Source organism: Leopardus geoffroyi, chromosome A1 (assembly GCF_018350155.1).
Source record: "Leopardus geoffroyi isolate Oge1 chromosome A1, O.geoffroyi_Oge1_pat1.0, whole genome shotgun sequence".
In the NCBI taxonomy this organism is placed as follows: domain Eukaryota; kingdom Metazoa; phylum Chordata; class Mammalia; order Carnivora; family Felidae; genus Leopardus; species Leopardus geoffroyi.
Window position 1 is genome coordinate 6,767,996 of NC_059326.1, and position 21,571 is coordinate 6,789,566.

Below are 21,571 nucleotides of genomic sequence, written 5' to 3' on the forward strand. Positions count from 1 at the left end.
GCCAGACGGTCCGTAAGGCCCTTCCAAAGGTGACAGGTCCCCCGCAGCTATACAAATGAGTAAACGTGATGGAAATCCTGCTTTACCCTGCGCTTGACCTGACACAACCTGACACCGAAAGGTAAGGACTTCACAGGCGGTGTCCCACCGGATCTTTTGAACACCGCTGCGACACCGTTATGGTTATCCTTCAAATGAGGGAAGGGGATCAGAGAGGAAAAGTCACGCTGCTGGGAAACGCAGGCCCAAGATGCAAGGCAGGCAGTCCCGACTCCAGCAGGCGGGTGACTTGGCCGCGCACGGACAGACGGACGCCTGCGGCTGAGTCAAACGCGTGCAGGAAGCACCGGGTCAGGAAAATTTTACCTTGATGGATCCTCGAGGACCATTTAACGAATTCCAGGAAGATTACAGTTAACATATTTTAAATAAAAGAGTATAAATTAGGAAGAAAACTTTGGGAGAGTCTAAGACAAAATATTCCATTTTAGAAGAGCTACAGTTATGACTGCATAAAGTTAAATTCTCTGGATTAGAAATCATTGAAAAGGTTTACAAAAAACCATAAAACCTAAAAGTTATTAACATCTCCAACACAGAAAGAGCTTGAGCCAAAGGAAATACAAAGTGTGGAAAGGACTTGGAATCAACAATTTATAGAAGCTAAATTCGAGAGGTGAAGAAACACGCAAAGACGTTCAACCTCATGGTAATCAAAACCGTCTTAATTTTGTGGTCTGTAAAATGGAACACCGCCTTCCTTTGCAAAGTTACGGTACAAACAGAATGGGAACAGGTGAGAACGTTCACTGGGGAGGTATACTCAAAGAAAATAAAAGAATGATCTCAATCATGGCGTCAGAAAGACCTTTAAAAAGTATCAGATTGAAGGTGCAGTTGCTACAGCAAGACTGCTGGGATTCCTATGACGGTCCCACCACTAATTACATGCATGTCATAGGCAATTTACTTAACCTCTCTTGGATTTCAAGTCAAACACAACAATGTGAAGAATGGAGTGAGGGGCGCCTGGGTGGCTCAGTCGGTTGAGCGTCCGACTTCAGCTCGGGTCACGATCTCGCGGTTTGTGGGTTCGGGCCCCCGCGTCGGGCTCTGGGCTGACAGCTCGGAGCCGGGAGCCTGCTTCGGGTTCTGTGTCTCCCTCTCTCTCTTGGCCCCTCCCCCGCTTGTGCTCTGTCTCTCAAAAACAAATAAATGCAAAAACAAAATTAAAAAAAAAAAAGAAGAACATACTAAGAGCCACACAGGAAGTATCCATCTGTCCACACTTCATTTCTCTGCTGTAAGCTTGCCCTGAGGGACCTGATTAGCCTTAAACAAACCCCTTATGTTCTTTTTCAGGACAGTAACAGCCCTGAGCCCTAAGATGCAGGGCATTGGCCTATGTGGATTTAACATCTACTGATGTGTAGTTTGGTGTTCCGAGTGTCCAACCGTCTCTGCCCGCGAGGAAGCCAAGCACTGTGACCCCATCCCCCTCCCCCGCTCCCAGCAGAAGTTCGGCACCACACCCATCACCGTGACACCGCCCCCTCCACCGCAGACCCCCCTGGCCATCTACTCCATCTCTCAGACCAAGCCAAGTCGCGCTCAGAAACCTTGGATGGTTCTGCCTTTGGACTGGTCTAGGCCAAAGTTGGGAAAACTCAAGTCAATTGCCTTTCACCTTGCCTCTCAATGCGATAATCCTTCATCCCTGAAAATACTACTCCGTCCCCCAACCCTCGGCTCCCATCCTCTATTACTGTCGCTCATTTACTGTCCCTTATGTCCTTCCTCGACCTTAGGATTTTCTACTTTCTCGACCCTTTCTGCTGTTCCCTCCAGGAGCCAGTTTCTGTTCTAAACTCCCCACGTCTTCAGCCTTTGGCATTTTTGAGCTCCCTGCTGCCACTTCTAAATCGTCACATGTCATCTGCATATTAAAAACCCTCGCCCTCAGTCAAAAAAGCTATTAAGATCTGGCCTTAAGCCCCATCCTTCTGTGGTCGTCGGCCACCTCCCCCTCCCTCACTGATGGATGGCCTGATTCATGGTGTCTTTGTTCATCCCAACTCCTGCACTAACCCTGACACTTTCAGTGTCCAGGCAGCTTCCTCAAGTGCACTTGACCCCTTAAAGTTCCCTTTTCATCCCTCACGTACTCATCCATCCCCAGGCCACAAATCTAGAGCCGCCCAGGTCCACTAAGATAAGAAACAGAAGTAAATTATGCTAGAGTTACTAAGAGGAAGTAAGTAAAAATATTTTATAGACACTGTAAGGACCTAGCAGAGTGAGGTAGGAACAATCACTATGATGGGTCTCTATACACTAGGCTCTATGCTGCCATCTAGTCTCTTTTCCACTGAATCAAGTATTTTTTACAACTGAAGTTTTAAAGAGTACATTTTTTGCCATAAATATTTAAAATAAACTACAGGGGCACCTGTGTGGCTCAGTCGGTTGAGTGACCCCCTCTTGATTTCAGCTCAGGTCATGATCTCAGGATTGTGGGATCGAGCCCTGCACTGAGTTTCACACTAAGGCCATGGAGCCTGCTTCAGATATTCTCTCTCTCTCTCTCTCTCTCTCTCCCTTCCCCTCTGTCCCCCTGCCCCACTCGCACGCACGAGTGCGCGCGCACTCTCTCTCAAATTAAAAAATAACTCTTAAACTACGAAATTAAAGAATACCTACAAAGATCTAAATGAAAAATTTTCTGGGTAAGAAAAATAATAATGAAATCTTATTTTTTCCTGTTAAAAATTATTTTAGCATCTATGCATGTTTTTCAGAATAATAATTTTTTTTTTTGTAAAGCAAAATGTGCAAATATTTTTGCTTTTTAAACACTTAAAACATCTTTTTTTGGGTTGTAATTTTTTTTTTTTAACACAGAACAATGACTTCACACTCACAGACATACTTCCACTGACTCGAATGCTCTGAAACTGAGACGTAAAGTAAACCAGAAAATACTCTCAGCATTTTGCTGAAATGTTTAAAATAATTTATAGTCCATTTTCTATAAATACAGTATGCTGTATATGCCAGAATCCTGCCATGCCTAAGAGCACCCAATACAACTTTAAAAACATTAACCAGGAGCCCCCCCCCCCCCCCCAAAACAAAGAAAAATCAGCTAAATGGCCACAGGATAATCCCTGGAAATTGTATATATTAAATTCCTAAAATCTTGGTTTCCTTATGGTTTGCTTTCTTCTCTAAGTAGCATAATGGGAAGGGTGGACTTCCAGCTTGTTCTGGCAAATTAAAAACAAATTCACTCATTCAGTCAACAAATATTCAGTAAGAACCTACTATGTGCCAGGAACTGGATTATGTGCTGGGAATACAATGGAGAGCAAAAACAAATGGGTTCCCTCCGTCATGGAACCGACAGTCTAGTGGGAGAGACAGACAATTTCATTATTAAATAAATGTATGTGGAAAGTACAAACGACTAAAGTCCTAATATAGCTGCAACATTAATGCAAAAAAAAAAAATGAAAACTAAATCAACGCTTAAAAAGGTTACATGTTCTTCCTAATTCAGAAATAGCTAGTAGCTTTTATTACACAGAAAATCTTTTGTGCTCCTTCTGAAGAAAAAGGATTAAAATGAATGTGGGAAATTATTTACTCAAACCTACTTAATAGGTGTGACTTCTAATTATTTCCTCACTTAAGGAAGACCAACACTTAAATATATATAGGGGCGCCTGGGTGGCTCAGTCGGTTAAGCTTCCGACTCCTGGCTTTGGCTCAGGTCGCGGTACTGCAGTTTGCGAGTTCGAGACCCGCGTTGGGCTCTGCGCTCGGCGTGCACAACTTGCTTGGGATTCTCTCTCTCTGCCCCTCCCTCCCTTGCATGCTCTGTCTCTCACTCTCTCAAAATAAATAAGCTTTACAAAATATACATATAAATATGCATGTATCTTTGCATTAGTATCTCTCCACATCGCCTGAGCCACTGCTGTGTTCTTACAGGTCTCTCGAGAATAAAGACCACTTCTACCCATTCGCTGCTGTATGCCCAGCACTTAGAACAGTGCCTGCCACGTATTAGATGTGCTTGACATTTTATGAACGAACAAACGAATGAATGAACGAACGAACGAATGAAAAAAAATGGGGGCTGAAACAGCTAAGATGACAGGAGAGGAATGAATCTGGCCCAAAACAACAGTGTGACTATGTAAACTGCTAAGATCCAGTCTGAGTGCACAGCTACAGGCACCAGCGGATCTGACTTTCAAGCCCAACCTAACTGATCCCCAACTCTTCAGCTGAGTCAATGCTGGCTAGCACAGAATTCGATCACCAGTCTAGGTTTCAATTCTTCGAAAATAATAGAGTGCCTACGGGGAGTTAGCGATGTGAAAGAGAGGGCTTCATTTCTTACCCCAGATGACTGACTGCAGTAGCCTCTGGGATGGTCTCCCTGCTCCCACTCAAGCTGCCCCTGCCCACTGACCCGCCGCTGTGCCCGCCCCCCAGCAGCCACATGGATCTTCTTCTAATGCAGATCAAAACCCATCACCCCCTGCTCAGCACCCCCCAACAGCTTGCCACGACTTTCAAAATAAAACCCAAGCCCCAGGCCGCTCCCTTTTCTATCTTTATCTTACTCCACTCCAGCCACGTTAATTTCCTCGCTTTCTGTCAAGCCCTCAGGGCAACTGCAATTTCTATTCTATCCGGTTGGAACAATTTTGCCCCAGATCTTCCAATGGCTTCTCACTTTAACTCTCTGATCTAACAAAACTTATCAACTCCCTCATTCTCTATCCCCTTCCCCTGTTTTTGTTTTGTTTTGTTTTGTTTTCACAGCGCCAATACATTATATTACATGATTGAGTGCCTTCCCCGTGAGAATGTCAGCTCCTAGTTTCTGGTGCTCTGCAGGAGCTAAATACATAATAGTTAACCAATACAAACATTCAGCTAGTCTCCCATCATCAAACGTAACACGGTTATGGAGCGAGTGTTAGCCCTGTATCATACCGTAAAAGTACTAAGGGTCACCACTGTATCTATCACACTATAAAAGCACTATGCCACAGTTCTCATATGCTATGATTAGGCAACATGAATTAAAATTTTGAAAACAAAAATCCATTACTGAAGTTAAAACAGATTCTTTCCAAGGGATATCAGAATGATTAGTAATATAAAGCAACAGCGATTAGCACAATATTGAGCTGGTATCTACTGAAAATACAAAACCTTAAGTTTACAGCACAACATGGAAGAAAAGGGATTTAAGAACAACAGTCCAGGAGTGCCTGGGTGGCTCAGTCGGGTGAGCATCCAACTCTTGATTTCAGTTCAGGTCATGATTGCTGTGGGATCAAGCCCCACGTCAGGCTCCCACGCTGAGTGTGGAGCCTGCTTAAGATATTCATATTCATTCTCTCTCTCTCTCTCTCTCCCTCCCTCCCTCCGCCTCTCTCACCCACATGTGCTAAAATAAAATTTAAAAAAAAGGAACAACAGTCCAACAGTGAAAGTTAGTGGTTAATTCCGAAACGGGCAGCATCCAATGTTCCAGAGATTAAAAACAACTAGCAGACATAATCTCAGGAGGGTGTATACAATTAAATCCTCTGTATTTTTTTTTAGTTTATTTTTTTAATGTTTATTTTTGAGAGAGAGACAGAGTGGGAGCTGGGAAAGGCCAGAGAGAGAGGGAGACAGAATCCGAAGCTGGCTCCGGGCTCCAAGCTGACTGTCAGCACAGAGCCGGATGCAGGCTCAAACCCACGAACCATGAGATCACGCCCTGAACCGAAGTCGGGCGCTTAACCGACTGAACCACCCAGGTGCGCCTGAATCCTCTTTAATTTGTATGTTCCTCTTCTCCTTTACACAATTATCAGGAAAAGAATCGAAAGGCAAAACCGTATTTCAAAACATACAAAAGCCAGCAACATCGAATAATAAACATGCTTTTCCATTCCATATTGTTCCTGAGGTATAGAAAAATGAAACAAAACTACGAAAAGATAAGTTTGGAATACTCATTCTGCAATCAGTTTCATTCAACAAAATAAGTCTACGGTGCATCAATTTACTCTGCCTAAACATATAAAAACTTTCAGAAAACACCGAATTATTAAAAAATAATAAGCACTCTAAAAACATCCCAGCTTTGACAAATACATAAATCCACACACACCTTTCCAAACACAGTAACTTGAGCTCCGTGTTTAGGAGTGAATCTGAACTTAACAAGTCACTGCACACTTAACAATCATGCGTGTGCCCCCACCGAAATTCGTATGTTGAGACCCTAACCCCCAAAGCGATGCTATTTGGAAATGGGGCCTTTGGAAGGACTTTCAGGTCTTGAGGGCTGGGACCAGCACCCTCGTAAGAAGAGAGAGGAGTGAGCTTGCTTCTCTCTCTCCACCGTGTGGGGGACACAGCAAAAAGGCAGCCGCCTACAAACCAGGAAAAGGGCCGACATCACACGGGGAAGCTGCCAGCATGTTACCCTTGAACTTCGCAGCCTCCAGAACGGTGAGAAATAGGTATCTATTGTTTAAGCCACCCAATCCACGGTATTTTTGTTACGGCAGCCCCAACCAAGAGCACGGACAATACACTGAACGATAATGTCAAGAAAAATATACTATTCAGTGAAAAAGAAAAATAACGTGTATTCTGTGTGAGTTTTAGCTTTCTGATGTTGTACGTTTCTAAAATGCTAACAAAATCACGGAAAGGATGGCATGTTCAATTACCATGCACATGAATTTTCTACCAGGACAAAATTTCTGAAGTTTCATACCAGTACAGACAAAAAAGACAGAGAGGACTTGAATCACTCAGCCATTCTCTAATGGAGTTGTTTGTGGCGTCCTTAAAAACAGAAGACACTCTACAATTCTGTAATTTGAGAAAGTGAAGATGTTTGGCTTTCATAGGGGAAACACTTCAAAAGATTTATTTTTGTGAGCGACGGTTCCACTGCCCTGTATCTGTATTTGGAGGAAATAAAATCTTTTAACACCTGAATCAGACTCAAGAACAATAAATAGCCTATTGTCACATTATTTCAGGTTTTGGGAAACTAGATTTGACCCACGAGGCCTATCTCAATTCATGGGATAATGAATGGTGTCAGCTCAGTTAAGGACAGGATTATTCAGTAGTATGTTTAATAAGCAATCTTAAAGACTTCTCAAATCTTCTCTCTTATCTTTTGATAAGAAATCAAACTAAAATACCACTCGATTTTATTTCTACAATGATTTAAATGCCTTTATCAAACAAAACAGAATTCCACATGTTATTTAAGTCCCATTTGAACTCTTTAACAGACCCTGCTAGGCAGAATAAGGGATTTAGACGTCAGGAAGACATATGGGACCCTGACAAGCCACTTTTACTTCTCTGAGCGTCAACCATCTCAGGTCAAGACAGAGAATAATGTCTAACATAGGGGCTTGCTGTGAAAATTAAGTGAAAAACATTTTGAGAGAGAAAGGGAAAGCGGGGCTTAATCAGTAACTATTTTTATTAAAGGGGTGAGTGGAGTTAAAACCACCTACCCTAAGCCAAAAAGTTTTATTGTCCTGGCTCTTTCCTTTCCCTGGGGTAGGACTCCTGGAAAGGTTCGCTTTTGTCCTTTTCATGGCTAAAATGGGCGAAATAACAGGCTCTCTGCATCAGGTCATTGTAAGGACAGACTGGGTTAAGGGTTAACGTATGGAAAGCATTACCAAAACAATAACATGGGGGGGAAGAAAAACCATAATACTTCACTCTTGATAGAAAAGTCAGGCAGGCAAAAAAAAAAAAAAAAAAAAAAAAAAAAAAAAAAATCATTTCTATCTCCTGGCATAAAGAAATTTGGTCTTTGTCTAACATACTTCCAAAATGAATCACACCTCATTTTAATTACTGTGTGGCTGCCTCCTCACTAAACTGGCATGTCCTTAAAGACAGGAACATCAGCTTTGGTCTCTTCAATGGCTAACATATTGTCAGGCATAAAACAGATGCTTGGTCAGTGCTTACTGACTTACAGTGTGCCGTATTTACCCTTCCTGTTATGTAAGAATATATTCAGAAGTAGAAGAATTACCATTTTCCTTCCGTAATCTTGTTATGAACTTCTTAGGAGGAATCACCCCAACCTTCTTCTTCTGAGTGGCTATGCTATGGAAGAGGTCTGCTAGGCAGGTAAGAAGGTTCTCCTTCTTCCTAGGTTGGCTCTTGTAAGCTAGAACTTTTTCCCGAAACGGACGACAAAAATAAAGTGCTTGAAGAACTGAATTACAGTAGCAGGTATTCCCAAACTAGAATAGAAAAAAAAAAAAATCTTGTTAAATTTGGGGCAACATATTTTCAAGAGAAAGAATTTCCATGTGTACAATTAAGAAAACAGAGACAAGACAGGGAATTTATGACCCTCATAAATTAAAAGGTATCTGAGAGTAGAAATAATTATTCTGATTGCAAAATTGCCTTTTTAACATTAAAATGGATGCTCCGGGCATTGGTTGCAGGTTAAAATGGAAGGAAAACAGATGCGATAAATTTGGCCTTTATGAAAACAAATTCAAAAAATTATATAGTTTAAACAAAGTAGTTAAGGTTTAGAATTCTGTGTAATTTTTTCTTTTTCAATTCCCACTATTATTATATGTTGGTTGGATACTAACCAACCATTTATATATGATACATTTTAAAACATAGCTCTCAAAAATTCTTTAAAAAAACACAAAAGTAAAGTTTTCTATCCGATTCTTAAGTGCCATTCAAGAAATAAAAACAAAAAGCAAAGTCAAATGAGATCCTGTGAAATATTACATTAAAAACCATCAGCAGGGCACGTGGGTGGCTCAGTCAGTTAACATCTGACTCTCGATCTCGGCCTGGGTCGTGATCTCACGGGTTGGTGGGACGGAGCTCCGCGTCGGGCTGTGCGCTGACAGCACGGAGCCTGCTTAGGATTCTCTCTTTCTCCCTTTCTCTCTGCCCCTTCCCAGGTCACGCTCCCTCTCTCTCAAAATAAATACACTTAAAAAAAAAAAATCATCAGCGTGCCAGCACAACCACCACTGAAATGCTGAGATGCCGGGTCACATCATTCTGGATATATTACAAATGAGCGTCAGGTGCAGAGTTAAATCCTCAACTTCTTACCGGCCATGTGATCTGGAATGTGTAACTACAGCTCACTGAACTTCAACTTCCTACTCTTTAATAATGGGGAAAACACTCCTACCTTAAGAGAAACTGATACATAGTTTGACAAACATTTGTTGTCTCCCTTTTCCCTTCCTATTAATAGACACTGGCTCCCAAAATCAGCTGACAAAACACCCAAAAGCCAGGGAGGACCTGGGGGGGGTACCTTGAGAGTATAAAAAAGGAAAGAGGGCAATTCTCACAGCACCATCATGCAGTGAAGTCACACGCATACTAACCTAAAAGGCTAGGCAGAGGAGACTTTTAATAATGAGCAAGGTCAAACTCATGTCCTTTGCTTATGCTTAAAACCAGGAAGGATAAATTAAAAGCTAATAAAAATGGTTATTTATAAGGAAAGAAGGAAGAGTGGAGAGAATTCGAAGCACATTTTTAAAAACGTCTGCTTTGCACCCATTTTTTTAAAAAATAAATTAAGAAGTACCCAGAGGGAAAAAAAAAAAAGAGAAATTCCTAAAACTGAAAGGAAATAGAGATCAGTGAAAACTAAATGTTTATTAAGTTGGGGGAGAACTACACAAAAAATAACTTCAAGCAATTTTAAAACACAGAATTTTTATCATACATGCCTACGGAAAAAGTCTAAGAATAAAAAGAAAAAAAGGAATCTTAAATGGCATCCAGTAGTCGCATTGTTAGAATCAGTCTATTGACATTGTTATTCTGAAACCCCTACAGATCTCTGAAGGACAAAGCAAGCAAAGACTTACATTAATATCCTTAGGAACCAAAATTATTAATGCGAAGGAAAAAAGCTACAGTAATAAAGAGTAAAAGCCTTGTAAACTTAAATTGGAATGTGAAGTTATCAATTATAAACTCATGTCTTTCTGTGTGTGTGCTTGTGTTCAACTTCTGTCCACTTCAAGGCCTAGCAGCAGCAGCAAGTTTCCCTGGCACACAGATTATAGTCTTTAAAAACCTTTTACCCGCAAAAAAAAACTAGGATGCCTTGCAGATATGGCTATCTATACAAGGTCTGGGACAGGAAATACACAAATATAGATTAGCCTGGAATATCTTTTTGTGTGGATTCAAGAGCCAACTTTCATCAAAAAGAAATACTGCAATTGACTACATAAAAATTTATGAAAAATGACATTAAAAAAAAGAGATCTCTCCATGGGAAGTCGCAAACTAATACATCAAAGGAAAACATCAAAGTTTTCTCTTGTCTTTCTTGTAAGAACAACATTCCAGAAGGCTCTAAATAGCTGCTGAAAAAAATTCTAGCTTCAGAACAATCCCAGCTAATAAATTCCAAAGAAATGATTGTAAATAATGGACTGGGCAGTGATTATCAGGGGATACTAAAAGCATTAAAGACTGATGGAGAACTTTAAAATGATCTGAACCCTCAGTGCATTCCAGCATCATTAAAAAAGAACCACAAAATTTCTATGTCTCCTGGAGAAATACGTAGCAGCTCTTATGAAGTGTTCTTTTGTTTTTTAAACAAAACCACTAGGGGCACCTGGGTGGCTCAGTCGGTCGGGCGTCTGACTTTGGCTCAGGTCGTGATCTCACAGCTTGTGAGTCTGAGCCCCGCGTCGGGCTCTGTGCCGACAGCTCGGAGCCCTGGAGCCTGCTTCGGATTCTGGGTCTCCCTCTCTCTCTGCCCCTCCCCCACTCATGCTGTTTCTCAAAAAAAAATAAACATTAAAAAAAAAATTTTTTTTTAAACACACTAAATTTATATCTAGCATCTAGACCTAACTATCAATTTACAGATATTCAAACAGAGAAACAAGTTAAACAATACCACAAAAAAGGAACAGAACGTGTGGCCCAATGAGGGTTTTACATTCATACCGTTGGTCAGAGCCAAGTAGTTTCATAAAAACAGATGCTTAAGAGGCTGGCTTTCCAAAGAAATACTAAAAGAGGTAGATAACTGGGCGATGCACTGATACTATTGATAAATGTAACCATGGAAACTTTCATAAAGCCTATCCAGGGGCTAAGTACACCTGCAGCAGAACCTACAATATCAAGATTAATGTACCAATTACTCAGTATTCGTCAGTCTAAAGCAATACTAGGATTCATACCATGGTCTAATGACGCTAATGACCAACAAACTATACCTCTGTCAACTGAAGAGAAGATTCCATCTCCATAATTTGGTCATTTTTATTCAAGAATAAGCAACAGAGACTCCAATGACTTCCACAGAGTAGGTAGATGAAAAACAAAAGACAGCATCTCACAGTGTATTAGAAAAACGTACGACAGTAAAACTTGACTGACATAAAAGAGAAGCAAATGGCTTCCAAGCTTAGTAAAGAACCCGAGGGAGTCTATTCTGTAGAGAATGCTGGAAGGCAGCCCCTTCCTTGCTCATCTCCTGAATGTAAAGCAATAAGTTACTTTGTAGTCAGTTATTTGATGTCTTCTCTTACGGTCTTGCACTTATCTTCATCAATTCCAGGAAGGAAAAATGAAAGTGTGAAACTACTACTATTTCTCTAGAATAAACAATCACTTTCAATCTTATTCATAACTCTGAAACTTTTCTTTCAATTTCCTTGATAGCAGCTTTCATTCAAGTTCCTAAGACCTAAAAATGTATCTTTCAAGTGCATAGCTTTCATGCAAAAGATGGTCTGGGATGATTTCCTCCACACTCCTGTTTCTGAATGCTCAATTTCTTTTTAAAAATTTTAAAAAACATTTTTTTAATGTTTATTTATTTTTGAGAGAGAGAAAGAGACAGAGCATGAGCGGGGGGGGGAGGGGGGGAAGGGCAGAGAGAGAGAGAGAGGAGAGAGAAGGAAACACGCAATCCGAAGCAGGCTCCAGACTCCGAGCTGTCAGCACAGAGCCTGACGCAGGGCTCGAACCATGAACCATGAGATCATGAGCTGAGCCAAAGTTGGACGCTTAACCAACTGAGCCACCCAGGTGCCCCCGAATGCTCAATTTCTAAATAAGACATTGCTATAGGGTTGACACCTACCCTATCTTCTCAGCTTATTTTGAAGATCAAAGGTATAATCCGGCTTAAAATCAGGGAAACAAATTTTAAAAGCTGCCACCTCCTCAAGGTCTGATCACTGATTTTTCAATTGCTCATTGAACACAATGACCTATGCTTGCTTTCCCTAATGACTTTTTCTCCTAGTTTTAAAATCAATACCCCCTCCACAAATATTTATCATATCTCCATCATTAAGATCATTTTGGGCACACATCCCTAATAAACACAAATAAAAATTATATATGTGTTACATTCTACACATTAAAATTACTTTTATAAAATATAAAATTTATATACATAAAAACATACATTATATACAGTTGGCCCCTGAGCAATAAGGAAGTTAGGGGCACTGATCCCTCACACGGTCAAAATCTGTGTGTAGGGGCACCTGGGTGGCTCAGTAGGTTAAGTATCTGACTCTTGACTTCACCTCAGGTCATAATCTCACGGTTCATGTGATCAAGCCCCACGTCAAGCTCTGCACTGACAGCACAGGACCTGCTTGGAATTCATTCATTCATTCATTCATTCATTCATTCATATTCATTCATTCTCTCTCTCTCTCTCTCTCCCCCCGCCCCCTCCCTTTCTCTCTGCCCCTCCCCTGCTTATATGCACTCTCAAAATAAAAAAATAAACATTAAAAAAAATCTGAGTTGGTGTGCCTGGGTGGCTCAGTGGGTTAAGTGTCCAACTTCAGCTCAGGTCATGATCTCATGGTTCATGGTTTAAGCCCCACATCAGGCTCTGTGCTGACAGCTCGGAGCCTGGAGTCTGCTTCAGATTCTGTGTCTCCTTCTCTCTGCTCCTCCCCTGCTCGTGCTCTCTCTCAAAAAAAAAAACACACAAAAACAAAAAAAAAAAAACAAAAAACAAAACAAACAACAACAAAAAAAAAACATTAAAAATTTACAGAGCACCTGGGTGGCTCAGTCAGCTAAGCGTCCGACCTTGGCTCAGGTCACTCAAGCCCCACATCGGGCTCTGTGCTGACAGCTCAGAGCCTGGAGCCTGCTTTGGATTCTGTGTCTCCCTCTCTCTCTGCTCCTCCCCCACGTATACTCCCTCTCTCAAAAATAAACATTAAATTTTTTTTTTTACAAAAATATCTGAGGGTAACTTTTGACTCTGCAAAAACTTAGACTACTGTTGACTGGAAGCCTTACCAGTAACAATCAATTGACACATATTTTATATGTCGTATGTACTGTGTACTATATTCTTTTACAACAAAGCTAGAGAAAAGAAAATGCTATTAAGATCATAAGGTAGAGAAGAGACATTTACAGTACTGTGTTAAAAAAAAAAAATCCATGTATAGAGGGACCGGGGCAGCTCAAACCCATGTTGCTCAAAGGTCGACTGTATAACAAATGTGACTACGGCCAAGTAGATATTTTAAATTTTTGTCTGACTTACATTAATTTTGTTTTCACTAAAGATTATCAATGCTTCAGTGAGAACAATAAAATTGAGTACGCCTTCTGGTAAGCTGTGGCTTATACAGTGATTGACAGACTGGGTTTATGCTCAGTATATCCTATGAGCTATCAAAGACTCAGACACACACAGAGAGGTGCAAATGGGAAGTTCTTTTATGGCCTTACTTTACTTTCTAAAATAGGATATTAACTTTTTTTTTTTTTAACGTTTATTTATTTTTGAGACAGAGAGAGACAGAGCATGAACGGGAGAGGGTCAGAGAGAAGGAGACACAGAATCGGAAACAAGGCTCCAGGCTGTGAGCTGTCAGCACAGAGCCCGACACAGGGCTTGAACTCACGGACCGCGAGATCCTGACCTGAGCCGAAGTCAGCCGCCTAACCGAATGAGCCACCCAGGCACCCCTGATATTAACTTTTCAATCCTACCACGTCTGTTGGAACTCACCTGAGCGATCACCTGCCTTGCCAGCAGCATGGCATGGTGAGGAAGTCACAAGCCCTGAAACTGAACTGCCTTGGGCTCAAGCTGGGTTCCGCTACCTGACCGCGGGAAATCACTGAGCCACGGCGTTCATCCGTTTCCTCATCTGTGAATGTGGTTTACAATATAGCCCACACCTCGTAAAACCTTGTAAAGAATTAAATTAGCAACCTGCATGGAGCACTTCCCCAGCACTCCGTCACCGCACTGTTATTTCTGAACAATCTTTTTAAGTCATGTGGCCATTTTGAAAACCTAGGTTAACCGAATGAAATTAAATCATGTAATCTCTTAATCTCTGTTCAAATTATAACAGATTGCAACCGCACAAACGAATAAGAGACAATGATACCATCGACTCGCTGGTGTCGAACTTGAGTGTCACAGGACCACTGCACACACGGATAGAGCCTGGAGCCTGCTTCAGATCCTGTGTCTCCCTCTCTCTCTCTCTCACTCTCTCTCTGCCCCTCTCCTGCTCACATTCTGTCTCTGTCTCTCAAAAAAGAATAAACGTTAAAAAAAAATTGTTTTTCAAGATGTTTATTAAATGCTCCATTGTCCCATGCTGGAGGCTGGTGATGATGATGCCTATCCTGTGCACGTCCCCTTCTAAAGGAAGGTCCTCTTCCCCAGCACAGTTTATTTAGGTGGCCCTGTTCTGTTCATTTGTTGGCTTTAATTTATTTACTTATTGAGGCAGCATGAGCGGGGAGGGGCAGAGAGAGAGAGAGAGAGAGACAGAGAGAGACAGAGAGAGAGAGAGAGAGGGAGAGAGAGAGAGAGAGGGAGGGAGGGAGGGAGGGAGGGAGGGAGGGAGAGAGAGAGAGAGAGAGAGAGAGAGAGAGAGAGAGAGAATCCCAAGCAGGCTCCGCACTGTTAGCACGGAGCCTGACGGGGGGCTGAAGCCCACCGACAGCGAGATCACGACCTGAGCTGAAACCAAGAGTTGGACGCTTAACCAATGGAGCCAGGTGCCCTAGGTGGCCTTGTTTTTTAACACTATACCCCACATTTCCCTATCCACCACTCTCACTACAGTCAAGTAACCTAATCTAAAAATGTCCTTCCATATGCTAGTGGACATCCATTCCTTACCCTACACTACCTCACTCTACTGTCCCACCCTTCCTTATAGGAACAGACGTCTCTACATAAATGCCATAGGGTTGTCGATCACAAACCTTTCTATAGACCCTGCCAACAGGGCCATCCACTTGACCCAATCTCAGCAGAATACTTGGGCCAGAGTTCTTTTGTCAGGTCTAATAAGAACATTCTCTGGGATCTCTGATAATGCAACCCTCAAGCAGCCTATGGCCAGCAGGTGGAGAGAAACCAAAGGAGAATAAATCAATGCAAAAGCAAATAGAACCAAGACACATTTGCCTAATCAATTTTATGACTTACAAATGGAAAGAAAGTTTCATTTTTATTTGTGTCCTTCACAACGGCCCCTGAATCCAGAATTCCGGCCAATGACTACGGGCAATTCAGGCTTAAAAGCCTCTTGTAAGATGGTCTAGGAACACAGTTGTTATTTTATAACAAAGATTTTAGGGAAAAGCACATTCCACTGCAGCCTCACAAATCGATTTAATGAGGCCACCTGTCTCTTGGCAGTTATTAGAAATTAATATAGAACCATATAATAAAATAATGAAAAAAGACTCTTAAAAATGTAGGCTGCACAAATAGGAAAGAGATACTAACTGAAATCACTCCATTTACTAAAATAAGTACTCATTAGCGACAAGATACAAGGGAAAAAGGCAATCCGGTTCATGAGATTAAAACCATTTGTTTTCAAAGAATTTAGCTGGCCCTATAAACAGCTGACATTTAAGCAGGATATTTTACAACAAGAGAAAGCTTCCAAAAGGCTCCCTTGTCTACACAAGACCATCTCTCAACCCTCACACCACACTAGTATTTCTCCTCTCAGACTTCCAATAACATCAGAAATACGAACGCATTCACAAGAGTTAAACCAACGGGAAATCCCCACGCTATGTATTATGCAAATTATAGTGGCAGACATCAGAATTATGAAGAGTAAACTGCCATAAAAGTCATCATTTGTGAAAACAGTCTTCCAAGATAAAAAGATCTGCAACCACAAATAATGGAAAATACGTTGTCATTAACAATGTTGGGATCAACCACCACACTGAATTTTCTGTTAATCCAACTGTGGTTATTTTTCTTCTCCATTAAAAAAAAAAAAAAAAAAAAAGTCTGGGGGAGCCTGGGTGGCTTTGTTGGTTAAGTGTCTGACTTTGGATCTAAGCCCAGGTTTTGACCATCTTAGAGCTCAGGCCCCGTGCCGGGCTCCACACTGGGCCTGGAGACTACATTTCAAAAAAAAGCCTGATTTTCTACCTGTCCAAATACACGTACTATTTCCCAAAGGCAAGTGCTAGTGAGTATGCCACTTGCCAATCACAAAAAGGATCCAATCAGGCAGGTCTAACAGGAACTCTTCTCAGTGTAGGCCTTTTCTGAAAAGCTATTAAAATGAACCACGGAGGGGCACCTGGGTGGCTCAATCCGTTAAGCATCCAACTCATGGTTTTGGATCAGGTCATGCATGATCTCATGGTTAGTGAGACTGAGCCCCACACCGGGCTCTGCACTATCAGAAATTGGGATTCTTTCTCTCCCCCTCTCTCTGCCCTGCCCCTACCCTCCCCTCCCGGCGTGTGTGTGTGTGTGTGTGTGTGTGTCTCAAAAGAAACATTTTTTAAAAAATGAACCTTGGAAACTCACACTTAGCTAAGAACAGATTAATAAAAAGAAAATCCATGTGGGTCTCATTTTAATAACAAAATCCAATTGTTAGAAAAGATAAACCACGGAATTTTTTTTTTTTTTTAAACATTTATTTTTGAGAGAGAGAGTGAGCATGAGCAGGGGAGAGAGAGAGACACAGAATCCAAAGCAGGCTCCAGGCTCTGAGCTGTCAGCACAGAGCCCAACACGGGACTCCGACTCACAAGCTGTGAGATCATGACCTGAGCCGAAGTTGGAAGCTTAATCCGAATGAGCCACCCAGGCGCCCCACAGAATTTCCTAAAGCACAGAATTTCTTAAAGCAGCTACATTCCAGTGTTGTTTTCAATAGGAACTACCTGGCAGACAGAGATGGGGGGCGGAGGGGTTAAAATGTTGATCTCTGAATTAACTAAGCTACTCTCCCTCATCCCCCAAAGCTCCACCTTTATTTTTTAGGAACTCCTATAAATAGTGTGATAACTCCATAAATTAAAAAAAAAAAGAAAAAAGAAAAAAAGGAGGAGGGGGGAGGGGGGAAAGAAACAAGAGTGATATTTTAAGAGCTTAAAAATACAGGGGTGCCTGGGTGGCTCAGTTGGTTAAGCATCCGACCCCACGTCCAGTCTGTGGAGCCTGCTTTGGATTCTTGTCTGTCTCTCTCTCTCTCTCTCTGCCCCCTGCTCATCCCCTCATGCCCCCCCCCCAAAAATAAACATTATTTTTTTAAAAATAGGACTTCTAGAAAAAGGTTAAGACTACAGAACACAGTTGCAAGGGAGCCTGAAAGTTTAAACCATGGAAAAAAGTTAATCACTATACTGGTTCTGCTGCATGTACTCTGACCATCAATTACTTTCTCAATATAATTCAAGGTGTTCATCAATCTTTCAAGGTTGGAGCCCTGGCTACCTTAGGGGAGCTCAATTCTTTGGTGTACTAACTAGGCACAGAGATCAGAAACTATATTTCCACCCATCAAAAGAGTCTCTGGAGGGGATAAAGACAAAGATTCCCCTAAAATTCTCGTACTAACTTTACTCCCTCCTGCTTCTCTTGGGTTTTACTGAATCTCGGTTAGTCAGCTTCAGGGAAAAGCACCAATACTACCCTCTTAATTTAGATTAATTTAATCTTGATCCGCGGGGAGTAATAAAAATAAAACCTTCTAAGAAATCTTTTTTTTTTTTTTTTTTTTTCCTTTAACACAATTGACCCTGGTATTCTGAGAGGTATGTTCAAGTAAAAACAACATAACAGCAAGGGGAAAACAGACCTGTAGAAATCATTTTATAGTAAGATTTTATCTAGGCTACTGTTTTCCTTGTTGTGAGGCTATCTGCAAAAAAGGTTACAGTCAGACACAAAATGGAGAGACTGAAATATTTCTACTGGAGAAGGTTAAAAGTGAGACAGCCTTCAATATATAAAATACTCCTGTGCTAAAGAAAATGGGTTCTTCTGAGACACTATCGATGAATACACCTTTACTACAACTCAAGACACGTATTAGCTTGAGTATGAACCAAATACGGGTGGCAGCCGCAGGGAAGTAATAATGAGAGAGAAGAAACTGGGGTTTGCCCATTCCCAGAAGCTAAATGAGGTTTTTGACCACTAGACAACTCTGTATGCAAGCACAGACACCTTAGGTATCGGAAGTAAAGGCCAGACTTTCTTGTTACACAAGGGAAATTACATACATTCAAATATATTCAATTAACTTCCCCCCACCCCTGACAAAACTCCGATGAAATGACAGTAAAAGAATAAATTAGGAAAAAATAAAGGGGGCAAAAAAAGGAGGGTGAGGGTGGGAAAACACAGGTCCGGTTATAAGCCTTTTATTATTATTATTATTATTTTAATGCTTACTTCTTGTTTGCTTTGGGAGACAGCGAGCGTGCACAGGGATCAGGGGAGGGGCAGGGAGAGGGAGAGGGAGAATCCGGAGCAGGCTCCCTGCTCAGAGCCTGACATGGGGGCTCGATCCCACAAACTGAGATCATGGCCTGAACTAAACCAAGAGTCAGATGCTTATCCGCCCCGGCGCCCCTGGTTGTAAGTCTTTTAAAAGGACCGTTCAGACCCCTAGGCACTTGGCCTTTCTTTCACTTGTAGGTTTTAGTCCCCACAGAAGCTGAACAGGAGAGTCTGGTTCAAGAGCCCTTAAGGACAGCAGAGGACCGCATGAGGCACCAAACAGAGGACAGGATTCAAGAAGACCCTGAACGAAGCCAGCCCTAGACACAGACTGAAGAAGTCCCTCAGCACCAGGTAAACAGCCCCAGAGAAAAGGCTCTAGCCACTGAAATGGGGGTGGGGGGCAGTCACCTTGGAGAGAAGCCCTTGGTAGACCAGCTCCACCCTAATACACAGAGCCCCAATCAGCTTCTCAGAATTTCATCTTTATGCAGGAATGAAATTTAAGGAGAGCTTCCATTAGGAAAGAGAGTTTAAAATGGCGGCGGCGGGGGGTGGGGGGGGGTGGGGTGTGGGGGGTGGGGTGTCTCAGAAACAATCCAGTAAGGATAAGAAAACCTCAACAACTATAAATAATATCCTGAGAAAAACCACAGAGAAACAAAATCAAAGAACAAAAGTAACACTCTAAGAAATAAAAGGTGCAATGAACAAGATAAAAGAGGGCGAGTAATAATCCAAAATGTAGAATACAAAGCAGATGATCAAAAATGGGAGAAAACGCAGAAAAACAGAGAAATCAGTCTGCATTTCGATATGCAACGAAGGGTATATCAAAAAAGACAGAACAAAGAGATTACACTGATAGGAAGGATATTATCCAAATGCTAGTATCAGAAATGTTCGAGACTTGACGAAAACGAAAAATGTCTGAATGAGTTGGTACATAGTCAATGCAACAAAAGGGGGGGAGGGGGAGGAACACGAAGACACATCATGAAATTTCAGAACATTGTGGATAATCATCCACATTCTGAAAGCCTCCTAAAACACTGTTGGGGGGTTGGGGGGAGGGGGCCACACTCAGAAGAGGTGAAAAATCAGAACAGCATCAGCCCTCTTGACATCAACAGACGCCAGAAAGCCACAGAGTAATCCCTTACAAATTCTGAAGGAAGGCTGCGTATCTAGCTTTAACAAGAACCAAAACGTTTTTAAATACACGAGAGCTCGAAGTGCACCTCCCATGCATGCTCCTAAAGAAGCTACCACAGAACACGTTCCACAAAGCAGGGAAAAATCCAAGGAAGAAGACCAGTTCTAGAAAAGGAGAGCCATGAAGGAATGTCTAGGGTGAGGGAAAAGAAGTCGATAGGCTGTTTTTAATAGCATACAGGCACTTTATTTAGAATGTGGGGGTAGATTCCGGAAAAAAGAGCCAGTAGATGAATGATCAGGCTCCTCTGGGGCGGTGGGCACAGTGGGGTGGAGACTCCTTTTGTTACAAGCTTTACACTCTCAAGGGGACTCCCAGCAGGAGAGGAAATGCCCACATCACTTTACCTACACAAGAAATCTACCTTGAACGTCACGGATTGCACTCAGTGAGTGACACACGTGTGTTCAATGGAACTTACTTTGTCCCCTGTATTATCGTCTCTTACATAGAGTTTAAAACATTCACCACAGATCTACGTAACAGGACAGCATAAACTACCACAAGTGTAGAACACAGATTTGTGGCATTTGTTGATGAGTCAGAAAAAGAGTTAAAACTTCCAAAGAAAGTTCTCCCAAAATTTCAATGATGTATAATAACTAGAACTATCTTCACAAGGACTGGGGATGTATCCTTCTCCTATATTTTGCATTTTTATATCTATGCTAGTGGAACACTGCCAGAAGTCAGCTGACAAAGAGTCCACAGACACATGGAGGCACTTGCAAAACTTTATTTATTACACCTGTACATTTGGACCACTTCTATTTGGACATTTAAATAATTCTCAAAGAAACAAGAGATCATGTAGCATAGGCCATATGAAATTTCCGTTATGAAAAAAATTGATACAAAATAGGAAAAATCTGGCTAACTCCAATCTAAGACCCTTAAGACTTCGAGCAGTCTTGTTTCCCTTCCATTAAAAAGAGTATTTTAGGGGCACCTGGGTGGCTCAGTCGGTTAAGCGTCTGACTTCAGCTCAGGTCATGATCTCACGGTTCGTGGGTTGAAGCCCCACGTCGGGCTCTGTGCTGACAGCTCGGAGCCTGGAGCTGGCTTCCGATTCTGTGTCTCCCTCTCTCTCTCTGCCCCTCCCCTGCTCGTGCTCACTCGCTCGCTCTCTCAAAAATAAATAAACGTTTAAAAAAAAAAAAAAAAAAGAGCATTTTAAAATTCCAAATCAAGTTTCTTGGCTTTAAGCCTACTGATGCAAATGAACAATTTTCCTTTAATAAATTATGAAACACATTCAACACTTTGAAAACGATTTGTAACCATAGTTGTGAAGGCAGAGTACCAACGGATACTTACATTGACTAATCCAAAATAGTGCTCATTGACTGGAAACTGTTCTGGACCAATCTCTTTCTCTAATGCCGAGGCATTGGCGCCCTGTAAAATAAAAATTAAAACAAACAAAACAGCACTCTTAGCATTCGTAGTATTCTCATAATGTTTCGGTTATATGTGCATCACAGAGACATCCCTTAAAAAACTGTGTTCCCTTTCACCACGTA

The 21,571-nt window shown here is 41.7% G+C and overlaps 1 protein-coding gene across 3 annotated transcripts in view; it reads right to left on the reverse strand.

The window, feature by feature from the left end:
• USP12 (ubiquitin specific peptidase 12) overlaps positions 1-21,571 on the reverse strand; it is a 104,841-nt gene that overhangs the window by 26,203 nt on the left and 57,067 nt on the right. For 2 of the 3 annotated variants that reach the window (XM_045462686.1, XM_045462769.1), the window contains exons 2-3: positions 21,366-21,446; positions 8,099-8,312 (exon numbers count right to left, since the gene is read on the reverse strand). In XM_045462686.1, coding sequence (XP_045318642.1) covers positions 8,099-8,312; positions 21,366-21,446 — 295 coding nt within the window. Of the gene's footprint in view, positions 1-8,098; positions 8,313-21,365; positions 21,447-21,571 lie in introns of those variants that run through there. The other variant, XM_045462849.1, reaches the window with a different exon arrangement.